Source organism: Thamnophis sirtalis, unplaced genomic scaffold (assembly GCF_051295495.1).
Source record: "Thamnophis sirtalis isolate CommonGarterSnake01/CBP01778 unplaced genomic scaffold, rThaSir2_p1.2 scaffold_11, whole genome shotgun sequence".
Taxonomy (NCBI): Eukaryota; Metazoa; Chordata; class Lepidosauria; order Squamata; family Natricidae; genus Thamnophis; species Thamnophis sirtalis.
In genome coordinates, this window is record NW_028261391.1 from 60,296,135 (window position 1) to 60,315,043 (window position 18,909).

General features: G+C 43.8%; 1 protein-coding gene across 2 annotated transcripts in view; it reads left to right on the top strand.

Moving 5' to 3' along the window:
- Positions 1-5,270: 5,270 nt before the first annotated feature.
- BAG3 (BAG cochaperone 3) overlaps positions 5,271-18,909 on the top strand; it is a 33,414-nt gene continuing 19,775 nt past the window's right edge. For both annotated transcript variants that reach the window (XM_087725900.1, XM_087725901.1), the window contains exon 1: positions 5,271-5,732. In XM_087725900.1, coding sequence (XP_087582026.1) covers positions 5,547-5,732 — 186 coding nt within the window. In that variant the 5' untranslated portion in view covers positions 5,271-5,546. The remainder of the gene's footprint in view (positions 5,733-18,909) is intronic.

The window sequence follows — 18,909 nt, forward strand, 5'->3', positions numbered from 1 at the left end:
CTTTAAACATTGGGGAAGAGTGATGAACTTCCAGAAGTAGATTTGAAGGTGATGTTACCATTGTTTAGGAAACCAAAACTCTACCGTTCTAACCTCAGTTACTGCCTTATTGCTTATAACTTTTTACTATTTTACTGTTTGGATTTATGTACATCCGTTATTTAATTTTGTGTTTCCTTAACTTATTTTACTTGATCTATGTGCATTTTTATATTATTGTTTTAAAATTTGATCAGACTATAAATAAAACATGCAGCATACACGATTCATGGGGAGGATATCTAGAGAGAAAGATCTAGTCAGTGGTTGCATTGGGCACAGATCTGGCCTTTGTAAAACTTCATTATAGTCTGTCTGGGGTTTGGGTCGTTTCTTCATCCTGATTAACATCTACATAAAACTACTAGGAGAGGTTCTATCCTGGCTTGCAGTGAGATATCATACATTTGTGGCAGATAGCAATAGCACTTATATACCGCTTTACAATGCTTTACAGCCATCTCTAAGCGGTTTACAGAGTCAGCATATTGTCCCCAACAATCATGGTCGTCATTTTACCGACCTCGGAAGGATGGAAGGCTGACTCAACCTTGAGCTGGTGACATTCGAACTACCAAATTGCAGGCAGACAGCAGTCAGTAGAAGTAGCCTGCTGATACCCAGTTTTATATTGCCACTCCAAATTAAATGAGGGGGATGCCTGATGTCTTGAAGCTATTAGGATCTGGATGGAGAGGTCAGACTGTAATGGGAAAAAGGAATAACCTTGAGGAACAGGAGAAAGAGCTGCAATCAAGACAAAAGAAGTCTGAGTCCAGGGCAGGAAACGTAATTTGAGAAAGCATTTCAGACTGAACACTCCCTAGCATTCATGAAGATAAAGGGAGGAGGAAAGTGTATTCAGACTTGCAGGTTTGTGAATGTAGCCTTATAATAAAAATAGTATTACCATTCATAACTTTGATGTTCTAGTCTGGTCTACCTTGAAAGCCAGACATCAATCTTGCAAGTCTGAATAAACTCATCATGTAGTGCCGCATTGGCCATGCCCATTTTGCTTGTATGCAGCTCAAAGTCCATGAGTGGTTTAGTTAGTTTAATTAATTACTGGTATAAATTTTATGTTTTACCCAGTCTTTTAGCTACAATGCAATTGTTTCACTGTTTAGCTCTATCAGGTAATGTAATGACAGAGAGACAGAAGATGGGATGGGGGCAGGGGTGGGTTTCAACCGGTTCGCGGCGGTCCCCGCGAACCGGTTGGTCGGCGAACCCAGAAGTAAGTAACTTCCGGGAACGGCGAAGGGCCCACCCGCCCGTCCGCGCTCCTTACCCGGTTTTGACGAGTTCTGCGCTTCCATGCATGCGCAGGACGCATACAGCGCCTGCGTGATCCTCCAGGAGCAGCTGGAGCATCGCACAGACGCTAGTACGCATGCGTGCACTGCGCGCGTGCACGAGGACGCCGCCGGCCCCGTTCTGGAATGGGGCGAGAAACCCACCCCTGGATGGGCGGGAGGGGGGAGGAGAGAAAATAAAGAACAAGTAATATAGAAAAACAGAGGCACAGAATTGGGGAAAGAACTTTCTCTTGTATCATCCTGCATTTGTGACTTCTCAACTGGATATGGATTTAAGTTTGTTTGTTTGACAAAAGGACCTGGGTTCAGAAGTAGCCTGACAGAGATAAGAGACATAGAAAAGGTTTTAAGAAACATTGCCCTGAGCAAGGCCTTTTTTTGCCGGTCAGCTGGGTAATTTCTGAACATGCACTCTAACACTCTTTTCAGGAACACTGAATCCGTGTCCAAAAATAGCACAGCTGATAGTAATGCAGGCAAAGAAGAGGAAAATGGAAGTGAAGAGGGTAGGAGGAAGACAAGAGCAAAGAGAACGAGAGACAAAAAGTGATGGGAGCACGAGACAGAGCAAGAGGTCCAGCAAAAGAGATATAGGTAGTCCTCAACATATGACCACAATTGACCCCCAAAACTTCTGACGTTAAGTGAGACATTTGTTAATGAGTTTTGCCTCATTTCATGACCTGTCTTACCTCAATTTTTAAGTGAATCACCACAGTTGATAAGTTAGTAACTTATTTGTTAAGGGAATCTGGTTTTCCTCACTGACTTCGGTGGTCGGATCGCAAAAGGGGATCACGTGACCTTGGGACACCGCAACGGTCATAAATATGAACCAGTTGCATAGTTAGTTTAACAAAAGAGGAGTTAAAGCACAAATGAAAGATGAAGCCAAGTTTCTTTTAGAATATGATTGTTAAAGATTTATACCCTGTATTTGCTCTGGAAAGTCGGGGGGGGAGGAGGTTGGGAGGGGAGATGGGCTCAGGTGGGGGAGGGAAATATTTGTAAAAGCTTGTTAAATTTATATATATATATATATATATATATATATATATATATATATATATATATATATATATATATATATATATATATATACATACATACATACATACATACATACATACATACATACATACATACACACACACCAGTTGCCAAGCATCTGAATTTTGATCACATGACCTTGGGGATAGCAATAGCAATAGTTAGACTTATATACCGCTTCATAGGGCTTTCAGCCCTCTCTAAGCGGTTTACAGAGTCAGCATATTGCCCCCAACAACAATCCGGGTCCTCATTTTACCCACCTCGGAAGGATGGAAGGCTGAGTCAACCTTGAGCCTGGTGAGATTTGAACAGCCGAACTGCTGAACTGCAGTCAGCTGAAGTAGCCTGCAGTGCTGCATTTAACCACCGCGCCACCTCGGCTCTTGCTGCAATGGTCATGTGAAAAATGTCCATAAATCGCTTTTCAGTCTCACTGTAACTTTGAATGGTCACTAAACAAACTGTTGTAAATCGGGGACTACCTGTACAGCACAAGACAGCAAGGGAATGTGTGACAGCCAGAATAACTTCAAACTGAAACAGGTCAAGAAATAGCAATAGCAATAGCAATAGCAATAGACTTATATACCGCTTCATAGGCCTTTCAGGCCTCTCTAAGCGGTTTACAGAGAGTCAGCATATTGCCCCCAACAATCTGGGTCCTCATTTTACCCACCTCGGAAGGATGGAAGGCTGAGTCAACCCTGAGCCGTTGAGATTTGAACCGCTGACCTGCTGATCTAGCAGTAGCCTGCAGTGCTGCATTTAACCACTACGCCACCTTGGCTCTAGAAATCCCAGTGGGCTGGGAATGACATGGACATAGTAAGGAAATGTCATACAAAAATACCAGCTGCAAACAAAACCACCCACTAGTTATCTATTCTACACCTAAATTTAGGAGATGTTCCCATGCTGGGTAAGTTATCAAGACTGATGCATTCAGATGGGCAACTCCAATTTCTAATAGGTATAGTAAGGGAAACTGGAAAAGGAACTCTTCCACTAGTTAAAAATGGCAATATTAAAACATGCAGTTATAGTGGGAAAGTATTAGGTTTATGATGTCACCATTCTCTGATTATTTGGGGATATGCAGGATGCAATACTTTTGTCTACAGAAGAAAGCAAATTTTCCTTCTCATTAAGGCAAGGCCTCGCCTAACGCCACTGCAGCTGTTTTGTTGACTCAGAGTCATGGTGGCTTCTTGCCCAAAATCTGAGCTAGGCAATATATAGTCCGTGACATGCATTTATTATTTCTTTTTTGCAGAAATGTAACTTTGCTCAGCGCGGGTAACATAATACAGTACTGGTATGGGTTGGTAAGGCTGTATGCCGTTTCAACAATTGAAAAAGTCTGTACAGAACTTTGCACAAGTGAAAGTGCCACGGATGGAAATGAAGATACCCGATACCATCATTTCAGTTTAATCCAATGAAAATATTTTTAGGATTGCAGCATTTCTAATCTAAGGCAGCAGTCATTATTCTGAAACACTTGTTGCAAGTTACTTCATCCTTTCACATGGGGCAGCTATGAGGCCAGGCCATAATTGTAATATAAACTATTTGCAGGTTCCAATCTGGGTCGGTCACTAAGACAAGAGGTTTAATCCTCCGAGCTATTTTGAACTATTTTTAAAACGCCAGTAAGGGAGCAGACTCCCTTGTTTTTCCAGGCCTCTTAAGACAGTTAAGACAGTGGTCTTCAACCTTGGCAACTTTAAGACTTGTGGACTTCAACTCCCAGAGTTCCTCAGCCAGCAGCCTCTTAAGACACGTTAAGACAGTGGTCTCCAACCTTGGCAACTTTAAGACTTGTGGACTTCAACTCCCAGAGTTCCTCAGCCAGCAAAGCTGGCTGAGGAACTCTGGGAGTTAAAGTCCACAGGTCTTAAAGTTGCCAAGGTTGGAGACCACTGCGTTAAGAGACAAATGTCTATGGAGAGCCTCAATTCTAGGTCATGGTTGTCCCAAAGGTGCTTTTCCAAAAGGCAGTTTTAACTTTCTCGGTTGTTTCCTTTGAAAACGTTTCCCTTCTCATCCAAGACATTTCTTCACTTTTCTGAAGAACTGAACTGAAGAAACCCCTTGGAAGAGAAGCGAAACGTTCGCCTTTTTTTTTTTAATGCCAAATTACAATTATTATGCAAAGTCCTACTATAGACAGCTATATGGCTTGTTAAATATCTTTTCCTCCTTTTCTTTTCTTTTCTTTTCTGCCAAGCATAATCATTTTCCTTTATTAGCTGAAGGATTTCATAATTTAAGGGAGATGAGAACCTCTAAGTCACACGTTCAAATAGGGAACGTGGATATTGCAAACATTAACCCAAGAAAGTCCAGTTTAATTTTAACCCAAGAAAGTCCAGAGCCAAGGTGGCGCAGTGGTTAAATGCAGCACTGCAGGCTACTGCTAGATCAGCAGTTCAGCGGTTCAAATCTCCCCGGCTCAGGGTTGACTCAGCCTTCCATCCTTCCGAGGTGGGTAAAATGAGGACCCAGATTGTTGGGGGCAATATGCTGACTCTGTAAACCGCTTAGAGAGGCCTGAAAGGCCTATGAAGCGGTATATAAGTCTAACTGCTATTGCTATTGCTATTGCTATAAGTCCAGTTTCCTCTTCCCAAAAGGGATCAGCGACAAATGCACGTTTCAGGGTAGGCAAACCCACCTTGAATTTCAGAAACAGCTCGCTTAAGGGGACGCAAGTTTTCCTAACGAGGACGATTTTCAACTCGCCGCCCAGCAGGCGGAGCGAAGGTCTTAAAACTGATTTACTGCTGAATAATGACGGGCGAGGAAGGGTGACTCAAACGTGGAGCTCCCGCCCCGGCTACCCAAAGGCGCTGGAGGCGCCCAGAAGTTTCCAGCCAGGCAGCTGCCCCACGTCTCTCCTCCTCCGTCTCCTGCTCCTCCACCTTCCCCTCCTCTTTGGCGCGGAGCTGCTATTTCCAGATACTTCCACCCCTTTCTATGTCTCCTCCCTCTGGATAAAGGTGCCCGGCCGGCGAGAGCTGCCTCGCTTAACTCCAGCGGGTGACCTAAGCAGCGGCGGCTGGCAATTTCTTCCCGCGTTGTCTCCAACCTCTTTGCGCCTCGCCTCCTTCTTCTCTCTCGCGCGCAGCGATGAGCGCAGCGGCTCAGTCTCCCACGCGGATGCAGGTGGAGGCCGGAGGCGGCGGCGAGCGGGAGCCTTTGCCTCCGGGCTGGGAGGTGAAGATCGACCCTCAGACCGGCTGGCCTTTCTTTGTGGATCATAACAGCCGCACCACCACCTGGAACGACCCGCGCCTACAGGAGGATCGCCTGAAGGTAACCCGCCACGCGTTACGCTGGTTTTTCTTGGCGTGGGAAAGCCGGGCTTAGTTGGCACCGTGGAGTGGAAGGGGGGTTGATTGAGGACGCGGAGCCCTCGCTCTTCGGCTCCTGTCCTACCGTCTCATTAAGACGTGGAGCCAAGGTAAAAGTCGGGTAATTCGGGCTTGTGTCCTTCCCGCGACTGAGAATCTCCACAGACGTCCTTCCCGTGACTTTTACTAGTTTGTCCCGCTTGCTGCGCTCCATAGCTCGCGTGCATGTTGGGGACAAGAGGGAAGTGTTCACGGGACACGGTAGTTTCTGGTGGGAAGGGGAGAAGGGACGCGTGTTCCTTCGCAATCCTAGTTTTGGGAAGGTCAAGTGGAAAGCCGACTCGTCTTCTCTCGGACGCCCAGCGCTCTCGGGGCTAAAGGACAGGGCGCACTATTTCCGCTCTCCAGACCTGGGTGTGTGTGTGTACGTGAGGAGGGACGTTCCTTTCGTCGAGCGGCCCGGGTGGGGTGGGGGACGGGGGACGGCCCGTGTCGGGCGCGAGAGTTTGCCTCAGTATATGGCATTGTTGTGGTGACTTCAGAGATAAAGTTGAAAGGCCTTCAGTGGGTGGGGGGAGGAGGCAGGGGAAACGGGGGAGGTGGGAACGGCGGGGGTGGGTTGAGTGGGTGGGCTCTGCTCTGCCTGCAACTCCCGGGGTGGCGCCGTTTGAAGGACAGGAGCCGAGTATACTTCCCCGGGGCGCTGGGAGCAATAAGATGCAGCGGGGCAGTGCCAGGAAAAGTCTGTCCTCGCTGCCTTTCCAAACCCCCCCCCCACCCGACTACATGGCTATGCAGTGAGGCTAAGAGCTGGCTTTTGTCTCTGACGCACTGCAGTCGTTTCCCCCCCCCTCCACCCGTTTTTGTGCGCTAAATCATTTGATACTTCGCCGTTGCGACGTTTATTTAAAGTTGGCGAAGTCCAGTCTCGATCTGTAAAGAGCCGAACGCAATTAGCCTGGCTGTACTACAAAGACGACGAAAGTTTCGCCTCCCTCCCAACATTACGGGTTTTCGTAGACTTGTCTTGGTATATAATGAGGGCTCGATTTAGGTTGCTATCCTTAAGGTTAATTTTTTTGTAGATATCAGTTTTTCAAGTGGTTTTTATGATATGGATTCTAAGACATCCTGGGCAAAGTTTCCTTACAGAGATTCCTTTTCTAATTTCCAAAGGAAAGGTAGAAAAAGGAGGATATTTCTTAAAATACTTCAGGGTTGCACCCTTGCCTTCTTTAAAATTCTTGTTTTTTTCCCCTGTTGACTGTTTTTTTTGGAACATAAATTGTTCCATTTCTGCCAAAAATGCTTATTGGTTATATAACAATCCAATGATTAGATGAAGGAGAAAATCAACCACCGAATGCAAAACAATGATTAGATTTTAAAATAATTGCTTGTGTTCATTTTAGAGCAGTGATGGGTATGACATATATGTCCAAAATGACACGCCACGCCATTTTGGGTGACACGCCAGCAGTCACCAACATCCAAGTATGACTGTTAAAAAGCACAACTGTAATAATGCCTTTGTTCTTCTTGAACTTCATTTTTGTAATTATTGGGGAAAAAATTGTATAAGACATAGCACCACATGATTGGACTCTATATATTTTTTTAAATTAAAGAATTGTTTCTCCTCTGTTGGGGGGGAGGGGCTGTGACATGCCAGAGAATCAAGCTAGGCATTTTCTGAATTTTTGACATGCTGAGCCCAAAAGGTTTTCCATGACTGCTTTAGAGGTAACGTATTTTGCATAATTCATCTATAGTTCTTTTGGAGAAAACATTCCTAATATATTTTGCTACTCTGTAGAACAGTGTTTCTCAACCGTGGCAACTTGAAGATGTCTGGACTTCAACTCCCAGAATTCCCCAGCCAGCATTCGAATGCTGGCTGGGGAATTCTGGGAGTTGAAGTCCAGACATCTTCAAGTTGCCAAGGTTGAGAAACACTGCTGTAGAATCTTCATAGGCTATCCTATCCCAAAATATTTTGCTGAAAATATGGCATTCTCGCTAATCTGTATAAAGTAGTTTAATTGAAGTGTCTTCCTCACTCCCTCATCAGCATGCCTTGTAAACTGCATTTTTCTTCCAGATCCTCTTAATAGCTCGGGTGACTTGAGCAGTTCTAGTTGTAAAATTTTCCCTTTTTTCCAATATAGTTTTGGCTGTGTATATGGTCTGACATACTATAAAGTGCTAATGGTTGTTGAAATAGTTAGGAGTTGGAATCTACCCAGTTCATCCCTATAGACTGCAATTGGCATGGTCGCCTTTCTTTTAAACCCTGGGACCTTCAATGCATGGCCATTTGTCTTGGGGGGTACTAGAGAGATCAGACCCTTAATTTCTAGGAGGCATCTACTTGAAAAATTCCTAACTGGAGCTTATAAACTGGAGTTTTATCAGGTTTGGGGAAAACTTTGTATAAACATGGGTATTATGCTATTCTGAGAAAGTAATGGGCCTTTAAAAAAAAACCAAGGTTGCTTGTAATCCATAAAATCCATAAAATCAATTTAAACTTAGTTCTACCAGTTGGGTACGCTAGTTCTGTCTCCATTAGGTTCATCACACGTTTTATGCTCCTTCAAAAAAAAAAAAGATTGGAGGAGTAGAGGGATAGAAGAAAGAGGGTTAGAGAGGGTGGGAGAGAGGACTGGAGGGAGGGGGAGAAGGAAGGGAGGGAGTGTACTGGGAGATAGGAGTGGTAGAGGGGGAGGGGAAGTAGGGTAGAGGGGAATGATGGAGGGAAGATGGAAAGTTGGAGGGGGCGAAAGAAAGGGTGTATGGAGGGTCGAAAAGGTACACTGGGTTTTTATTTTGGGGGGTACTGCTGATAAGAGGAATGGCTGTGTTTATTGTCTAATGTTATATGGCCCTGGTTATGCACAGTATATATGTGACTGTATGAAAATGGAAAATAAAAACACATTTACATGGTGTAAAAAAAAACCATCAAAAACACAGGTCTGGCTGTGTGTGTGAGAGGGGGGGGGAGGGAGAGACACTTTACCTGCTCCTGCTTTTTTATTTATTTTTTGATATCTTTACATGCACTCTGTGGCTTTGTACCTGATACTTCTGGATGCTGCCACAAGATTAGAACTAGTTTCCTTGGTCACATTCTTCAAGCACTTTCATTCTATTGCTACTTCTCCCTTTACTTCTTACTACTTCTCTACGTCTCTCGGGGCATTTGTGGGCATTGGGTTTAGAAGATGTGGACTGTGTTGAGAAATAACTTGATAGAAGGCAGGTCACACAAAACATAAGCACCAAAAGTACTATCTTCCTCTTCATCCCATGCACCCATCCATCCTGGTAATTTAACAGTGGCGAAACCTGCCATTGTAAGCATCTGTCTAGACTTGCCCCACCCCGCATAAGTAAGAGTGATAGGTGGCTGTTTTCTGCTGGTGTGTAGGGAAGAAATGGAATTTGGGGAATCTCATTCTTTGACTTGTCCCGTCCTGAGTATAGAAGGATAACATCTTTGTCTTCCTATCTTCATAAGCACAGAATAGGAAGTAGCATGGGGGGGGGGGGGAACACAATTTATGCAGACATACGTTTCTGCCAACTATATATATTAGGTGGGGGTCCCCAAATCCCTACCAGTCTGTGGCCCGCCAGGAACCGGGTCACACAAGCAAGCAAAGCCTCATCCATCCATGTGCGGGATCCAGGTAGCATGAGAAACCATGCCCTCCTGCCCTCTGCAGAATTGGTCCCTGGCGCCCCAAAGGTTGGGGGGGGGGGCTCTGCTGCATTAGGCATCTTTTTCCTATCTGATTTAGGGGACCTAAATGAAGTCTTGTAATACAAAGAATTGTATCCACAAATGTCAAATAGTTTAGAATCCAGGACAATTCCCTCTTCAGCATCTTGCCTGAGGGAAACATCATCATCTCCCTAATGGTAGGGTTGGCCCTGGCAGATCTTCAAAATTTTAATTAAAGGTACTTAAATGTCTTGCCTGAACTAAACCGACAGCTAATAACTTTAGTTGCAAAGAAAGGTTCTAGATGTTCTGGAAAAGAGCTTCCTGTCTGAATATTAAATTAGCACAGTGTTGATAACTGGAAAGATACAAAATAGAACAACAAAATATAACCATTATTCTTTAAAATAATTTAGATGAATGTCACTTTCTAAATGGGCTCCTTGGTTCTCTCTGAGCTTGGTTGTTTTCTTGCAGATGTTTCATTACCTAAACTAGGTAACTTCATCAGTGCTAGTGAGGAGTGGGGTTTGCTCTCAGATTATATTCTAGTGGCTTGTTTGGCAGATCCTGGTTTGGAATATTGTTTTCTTGAATGTTGGTCTGATGTTGAAGTTAATCTATGGTCATTTGGGGGCTGATTGCTGGTGGAAAGGTGGCTAGGTATTTTTATTCCCTTTTTGGCATAGTTTATAGATATTGTTTATGTCTGTCGATGGCTAATTTGTCAGCATGCCAGACTTTTAGAAATTCCCTAGCCATAATATTTTTGGGGGGGGATTTGGCTTGGTCACAATTTCCCAATTGAAACTATGGTTTAAGTCTGTCCATATATTACGAAAGTAAAAGAGTTTTAAGAACATGTCTTCTGACTGCCAGTTGGCTTTCATGGATGTGTTCTGCCAGTGTTCTGCCTGTTTGTCCTATGTAATGCTTGTTGCAGTCATTACACTGTAAGTTGCAGATGACTCTGTTTTTTCTTCTGGGGCAGCTGAGTTTTTTATTTACTTAAAATGTTTTGAAGGGCTTTAGATGGCCTGTGTGTTACGCTGATTCCATATAATAGTCTGTTGGTGGTTTTGGTAGAAAATCTTGAAAAGTAAGAACAGCTAATATATTCCTGTCATTTGTATACATTAAAATTGCTGTTAAATTGCAAATTAACTATAGTTTAAGTGATATAAATCTTAATTTATTTAAAACAAATGTTAAAATGATGTTAACATGATAAAACATGATTAAAAATTGGGCCTCTTGCCTAATTAAAAAAAACTTTATAGATGTAGTACTTTTTTTAGGCTAATCAAAATGTCAATTTCAAGTTTTGGATTTTTTTAAAAAATTATTCCTCAGGCAAAAAATGTTAAAGCCATGAAAAACATTACACTGGATATAACACTGTTTATAAGAACCATTCCTGCACCTGCTGAATTCTGGCATTAACTGTTTTGCCTGCAGAATCTTGAAAGCTAACAATGTTTTTGGCAGCATTACAAAGATTTTAGTTGTGGGAAGTTGTGATTTTGACCTTTTTTTTTTGCAGGTTATCATAGCTATCATTGCTTATCATGTAGTGTAATTTAACTCAAACGGTCACCAATCAGTTGAAACCAAGTCATATGTAATGGTTCTATTTAGCACTAGTCTCACATTGTTTTCCAAAGTATAATATGGGCTGGTCCTAAAATATGAAAAGTGTCAAAAGCAGCACATTGTAAAAGAACTCTTGCAGCCACATTTATAGAAGATCCTCCATTCCAGAGGTATTCAAACTTGGCAACTTTAAGACTTGTGAAGTCCACAAGCCTTAAAATTGCCAAGTTTGGGGATGCCTGCTCCAGTCCTTGAATTGAGCATGTAGGATAAATTGCTCTGCCCCGATGGTTGAACCTTTGGGTGGACAGGTGGTGGTGGGAGTGTCTTTACACTTCTTAAATAAATAATTAAATAGTTTACTTTGGTCTAAAGACCCAAGAAACTATTAATACAAGACAAGTTAAGATATAATGGATGAGTAGGTTCTCCAGCTTTATTTCTCCTCTCACTGAAAGTCAGCAGCTAGCATGAAGATCAGCAACTGTACAGAGTGATCTGCTTTAACATAGGAGGAATGAGGGAGAGGTAAATTAGTGCCGGGCATTGAGGGCTTAGCCACTTTTCAAGTTTTGCATACTGCACACATTTCGTTCATCTGAACAGTCCGGTTGGGCTGTTTCTGAACCTCAATCTTGTATTGGCTTCTAATCGATAGATTGTCATAAGAATATGGGATAAAGTGGCATTGAGTTCACCCAGCCCATCGGTAGAAAATGCCGTGCATCCAATTTAAGTAAAGCCTCTGTGTTCAATAATTGTGTTTCCTTCCTCCACCCATTGCTTTGTACAGTTTCTTACTTAGACCAGACATGTCTGAATGTTTGTCTACGAATTTAAGTTATATAAAGATCCATAAGTGTTAGAAAAAGAGGAGTGTATACATCTCTTACAATACAAGAATCCAGATAAATTCACCTTACTGTAGTAGGTGAAATAGTAATTTCTATTTTATTGTCATTTTCTTTTAAAATACATATCTAGATCTTCTAAAGAAAGGTTCCACCACAAATCCGCGAAGCCCTTCTGCGCGGAGACATAAGCGTGAAGACTAATTCGCGCCGTTCTAAGCGCTAGGGAAAAACGCGACCCTACCGCGATGACATAATCGTGGAGGGCAAAATCACGCATTCCCAAGCACTTAGTACCCTAAACCTAACCCTAAACCTAAACCTAACCCCTAAACCCAATCCTAACGCTTACCTTAAATGAAGTCGGCTTTCTGCTGCGGCGCTGTTTTAAAGCGCTCTTCTGTTGTCGCGGCGGTGATGACACGCGGTGATGACATCGCGGCTTTAGCGCCGCGATTTTGACCAATGCGGTTTTGACGTGCCACGCTAAAGAAAAGCCTCCCAGCATATTGCATTCAGTTGGATATTATTCAAATGTTTGTTTCTTCCCAACTCTTTATGGTGAGATTTAAAACATGCCAGTGTCTGCCCTTTTGATTCCATTTATGTAGACTTGTTTAGTATAACTATTTCTCTCTGCTAGTTCAGTTGTATATATTTTGTTATTCTTGCAGTAAGAGATTTAATTTGATTAAAGGGTTCAGTACTTGGTAAATCTACACCTGTAGACCTGGTAAAATATGGTATATCTGTTCCACAAGAAACTTTTGCTTTTCAACAACTCTTCCTTTCATATAATATAAGGCAGTATCCATAAACTGTTCAAGTTTAAATGCTTTCCTCATTGTTGTGTTTTATGCATTGTCTTTTCTCCATCCTAAGCCAATTGTGGACACCTTATTGCGGCAAACATTTGTTTCAGCCATCACAATGGGCCTGAGATCTATACTTTATACTATATTATGCTGATGTGTAAAGTTTAGACATTAGGATAGGTTTTGAGAGATCGAGATCCTAGAATGGAAGCTTACTGCACTGAATGGCTATGAGCCAGTTATTCTTTCTCTGTCCAACCTGTCTCACATATGATTGTTAATAGAGATACAATTGGAGGAGTACTATATATTTTCTCTACAGCTGTTGGAAGAAAGGTGGAACATAAATCAATAAGCACCCTTGGGAAGAGATGTTTGAGCTATAGGTAGTCCTCAACTTGCAACCACATTTATGTCCCAAATTTCTGCTGCTAAGCGAGACAGTTGTTAAATGAGTTTACTTCATTTTGCAACCTTTTTTTTTTTACTATAGCTGCTAAGTAAATCATATGGTTGTTAACTAAATCTGACTATTGATTTTATTTAGTGGGGCCAGCTCGTAAGGTTGCAAATGGTGATCCCATGAATCTGAGACAGTGCAACTGTCATAAATAAATCTGAGCTGCCAAGACTCTGAAATTTGATCACATGAGCATGGGGATGGTGCAATAATCATAAGTGTGGAAAAATGGTCATAAGACACATTTTTCAGTGCCATGGTAACTTCAAATGGTCACTAACGAATGGTTGCAATTTTAGGACTACCGGTAATTGATTTGCACTCTGGCATTATAAGATTATTACAGGTAGTCCTTGATTTACGATCACAATTGAGCCTAAAGTTTCTAAACTTTAAAGTTTCTAAAGTTTATTAAGAGCCAAGGTGGCGCAGTGGTTAAATGCAGCACTGTAGGCTACTTCAGCTGACTGCAGTTCAGCAGTTCGGCTGTTCAAATCTAAACTGGCTCAGGGTTGACTCAGCCTTCCATCCTTCCGAGGTGGGTAAAATGAGGACCCGGATTGTTGTTGGGGGCAATATGCTGACTCTGTAAACCGCTTAGAGAGGGCTGAAAGCCCTATGAAGCGGTATATAAGTCTAACTGCTATTGCTATTGCTATTCTGTTGCTCAGTGAGATATTTGTTAAGTGAGTTTTGCCCCATTTTACTACTTTTCTTGCCACAGCTGTTAAGTGAATCACCACACTTGTTAAATTAATAACACAGTTGTTAAGTGAATGTGGCTTCCCTATTTGCTTGTTGAGAAGGTCCCAAAAGGTGATCATATAGCAATAGCAATAGCAGTTAGACTTATATACCGCTTCATAGGGCTTTCAGCCCTCTCTAAGCGGTTTACAGAGTCAGCATATCGCCCCCACAGTCTGGGTCCTCATTTTACCCACCTCGGAAGGATGGAAGGCTGAGTCAACCCTGAGCCGGTGAGATTTGAACCGCTGAACTGCTGAACTGCAGTCAGCTGAAGTGGCCTGCAGTGCTGCATTTAACCACTGTGCCACCTCGGCTCATATGACCCTGGGACAGTGCAACCCGCATAAATACGAGTCAGTTGCCAAGCGGCTGAATTTTGATCACATGACCATGGGGATGATATAATGGTTGTAGGTGTGAAAAACGGTTTTCAGTGATGTAACTCTGAAACGGTCGCTAAACAAACTGTTGTAAGTCGAGGACTACCTGCATTGTGATTTGTATAACATTAAAATTATATATAGACCCACTGTTTTGCTTTCAAGAGTACACCTGATGCATCTTTACTTACAAGCTTCATAAATAATGCACATCTGTGTATCTCTTCAACTAAAAAGTTCTTTGTGATACTCCTTAATAGATTTTTTAAAACGACTTACTTTTAAGTTTAGTAAGATCAGGCAACGATACAAGTGCTCTTTATTGCAGCTTTCATCACCTTCTGATGCAGCCTTTGAGTCCAGTTTCCATTTATAGGCACGGAGGGTATATGGCTTCACATGCTTTAGAAAGTTCAGGGCCAGTGCTAGTAGGATCTTGTCTCCCTGCAGAGTTGAATTCTGCTTTGATTATTTAAATGAAATTAATCAGAGGAAAGTGCATAGTTTTTCAGAATGCCTTACAGCCTCGTCCTGTCATTGCCAAAATGCACTCATTGCCAGTGTTTAAGGGGCAAAAATAAATAAATCACTAATTTGTGTAAATTCAGATGGATACAAAATTAATGGATTTAAATAAAAGTGATGCAGAAACAATTCCATAAAGTTAATAGCATGAAATAAGAAGATTAATAAATAAAAATTGAGTTTCTTGAAGTGTTTTTAAGAAAATCTGATAGAATTCTCCAATCTGCATATTTAAGCATTTAAATATGGTGAGACAGTATAAAACAACAGCTTAGCCATAATAAAAAAAACAAGTGTACAGAACTGAAAGTACAAAAAATCCCACAAATTTTAAACAAGTTGAATAGTTTCTACTAGGAGAGAAAAGCATGTTATGACAGGTTATGCCAGGTTACACCTGCTACTGGTTCAGCTGGGAGTTGGACTACCACTTCTTCCTCTCCTCCTGTTCTGGTTATCTGTTCCATTTGTTTATATAAACAAAACCCAAGCCAGGAAAATAGTTCATATTTAGTGCATGAGGCAATGGGATGAGAGAAAAACGGGCCTAGATATTGCAGTAACACTGGGAAGGTTCAGCTCAGAAACCCTCAGCTTTTCAAGGTACTTATATGTTTGAATAATTGGTATTCTGTAATCTGCACTCTCAGTATTACCAGCGCTGTGCTTTTTTACACACACAGACACACACACACACACAGACCTCAACTTACAACCACAACTTAGACCAGAATTTCTGTTGCTAAGTGATGAGATCAAAAACCAGGATGCCATGTGACGCCATAGCTTAGTGATGGTAATCCTGGCACTCCTTGTTGTCCGGACACATGGATTGTTAAGCAGGAAGCAGAGGGAGTCCCAGGTAAGAGCACAGAGGTGCCGCAGTGGGGAATGGGGGAAGCTCATCGCCGACCACATGTGAGTTGGGGGCTGTTGCAGTGCGTGATGCAATCTCATGGGAGGACAGGGAAAGGGTGCGGGATACAGGTGCGTGAGCACAGGAGTGCTGGGAAAAGAACATGCGATGTCTCGAGGACTTGGCGTGTCACAGCTCTGGGGCTGCAAGAAGTACAGTACAATAGCAATAGCAGTTCGACTTATATACCGCTTCATAGGGCTTTCAGCCCTCTCTAAGCGGTTTACAGAGTCAGCATATCGCCCCCAACAACAATCCGGGTCCTCATTTTACCCACCTCGGAAGGATGGAAGGCTGAGTCCATAGCCGTAGCCATCCATGGAAGTGTTTTAGCTGCCCCAGCCTGGTCCGACAGCTTTACACTTTAGACCCCAGGAACTGCCGTGGAAACTCACCATGCCAAAGAATGTATTGACAATGCAGCACAAATCTGCCATGCTGCAGGAAACATAAACAGCACGGCACAAAATTGCAGCCCAGCGCAGCCTGCCCCTCGCTACACCCTGCCCTGCTCCACCCCAGCTGATGTTCACCATCTTCTTGCTTTCTCCATAGTGAGGGGGGAGGAGTATCCAGGATGGGTGTTGACTTTGTCCTCTCATGATTGGATGAGTCAGATAAGCTCTTTGGGTAACGCCCCCTGGCCAGCAGGACTACCCATTCTTCTGACTCATCTCCTCAAGGAAAAGTTGCACTACCCAGTAACTCCAGTAATTTACAAAGGAGTAAGGAAAATAAACATGGATCCGGCGAATCCTGCCTCCCTTCATCGAACACAGCCTCCTCCTGCAAGGACTGGACTGCCACAAGCCCCCTGGGGCGGCACGCTGCCCTGGCCACTGAGTGAGACGGAGTCACTCAGGGAGGACAATTGCCGGGCAGGCAGGAGGAGAGGGCAATATGCTTCCTAGAAGCAGCCCTTGATGCAGAGGCTAATCAGGAGCAGAAGCGCTCCTCTGCTCCCCTCGGGTTGAGCCACGAAGCTGGCTAAGATACCCTGGAACACCTGTGCTGGCAGCCGACAAGGTGAGAGCCGGAAAGGCTTAGAGCTGCGGAAGACAGGGGAGAGAGCTGCAGCCATGGCAAGCCTGCAAAGGCAAAAGCCATTTCCATGTGCTCCAGCAAGGAGGAGCCGTTTGAATTTGGAGCCGGGGCCATCTTGAAACCACATGGTCCAAGATGGCTGCCCCCAGCAGCTCAGAGCCTCAACTCTCAGCCCTCCAGCCACAACCGGAGGCTTGTGGAGCCCTTGAAAGGTGAGAAACCATCGCAGAGGCATTAGCCAAGGGCGGGGGATGCAGCAAAGGGCCAACAGGAGGCTTGTTAAGGGAGTTAGAGGCAGGCGGTGGATCTCCCCCCCCCTACTTCCTAGATGAATCAAGACTGCACGAACCCCCCCCCCCACCTGAGAACTCCTCACCTCCCAGAGGAGGATTCCCTTCGGCTTGGTGCTTCAGAAATCCTGCCTAAAAGCCCGTTCTCTCCCTTTCTAACTGCATAGTAACAGGAAAAGCCCCCCCCCCCCTTAAGGACACTCTCCTTTAAGGAGGAGAAAGAGACTTGGCGAGAATGCCATCAGAAAAAGGCTTCCAGCAAGAGCTGCGTTTTTTTTGGGGGGCTAAGTCTCCTTCACCCTTAAGAAAATTCTCCTTGAGTAGGAGAAGGAGGGGGGAGGGGCGGGAAGTCCCTGAGTAGGAGGCAAAACAAAAGCTGTTTTTTGTGGCTAAGTTCTGAGGGCGGGGCGATGGCAATTGCCTTGCAAAACCATTTGGAAAGAAGGGGGGAGGGGCCCCACGTGGCCAAGCCAAGGAAGAGTATTCAGCCCCCAGGGAGAGACAGAAGAACCTCCAATCAGGTTAGAGATTACCCCCCTCCCCCAAGGCTTTCCAAGGGTGGGGGTGAATAGGCAAAGAGCAAATGCTATACAATACAATACTATGCAATACAATAGCAGAAGGGGCAGGAACCTTGTAGGTCTTCTAGCCCAACCCCTCGCCTAAGCAGAAATTCCTACACCATTTCAGACAAATGGCTATCATTACTAGTCAGCCCTGTAGCTCAATGGTTAACAGCTGACTCTGTAAACCACTTAGGGCTGAAAGACCTATGAAGCAGTATATAATTCTAACTGCTATTGCTATTACCATCCAACAGCTGCTTAAAAATCTTCCACTGTTGGGGCATTCACAACGTCCGGAGGCAGGTTGTTCCACTGATTAATTGTCTAACTGTCAGGAAATTTCTCCCCAGTTCTAAGTTGCTTCTCTCCTTATTAGATTCCACCCATTACTTCTAATTCTGCACTCAGATGCCTTGGAGGATAATCAGGTTGCCTCTTCCCTGTGGCAACCCCTGAGATATTGGAACACTACTATCACGTCTCCACTAGTCTTTCCTTTCAGTAAACTAGACCTGCCCAATTCCTGCAACCGTTCTTCATAGGCCTTAGCCTCCAGCCTGATCCCTCTGTTGCTCTTCTCTGCACTCTCCCTAGAACCCCCACATCCTTTCTACATCATGGTGACCAAATTGAATGCAGAATTCCAATCTGGCCTTTCCAAGGCCTTATAAGGTGGAATGAACACTTCACGGGAGCTTGATTCTATTCCTCTGTTTATGCAGCCAAAAACTGTGTTAGGTTTTCTGGCAGCTATTGCACACCGCTGGCTCATATTAAAGGGTGGTCCACCAGGACTCCAAGATCCCCTTCACAGTTACTACTGTGGAGCAAGGTATTCTGTACCTGTGCACTTCACCTTCGTTGCCTAAAGGTAGAACCTTACCTCTTTGAATCCCATTTCCCTAGGTAGTGCCCAATGTTCAAGGGTACCAAGATCCTTCTGTATCTTTAGCCTGTATTCTGAAGTGTTGGCTATTCCTGCCAGCTTGGGGTCACCTGCTAACCTGATGACCCCCCCCCCATCAGCATTTAACAAACAGAGAGCTAACAGTCATTCTGGCTCCTTCTCATGACCGCTTGAGATAACAGCAGTTCTTAAAGAAACAGTACTACTATCATGGCATTTATTTTGCTATCCCAAATGTTAGCTTACACACCTAACACCCTCATTCAAATCACTGATGAAGATGTTGAAGAGTACTGGGCTCAACCTGAGCCTTGG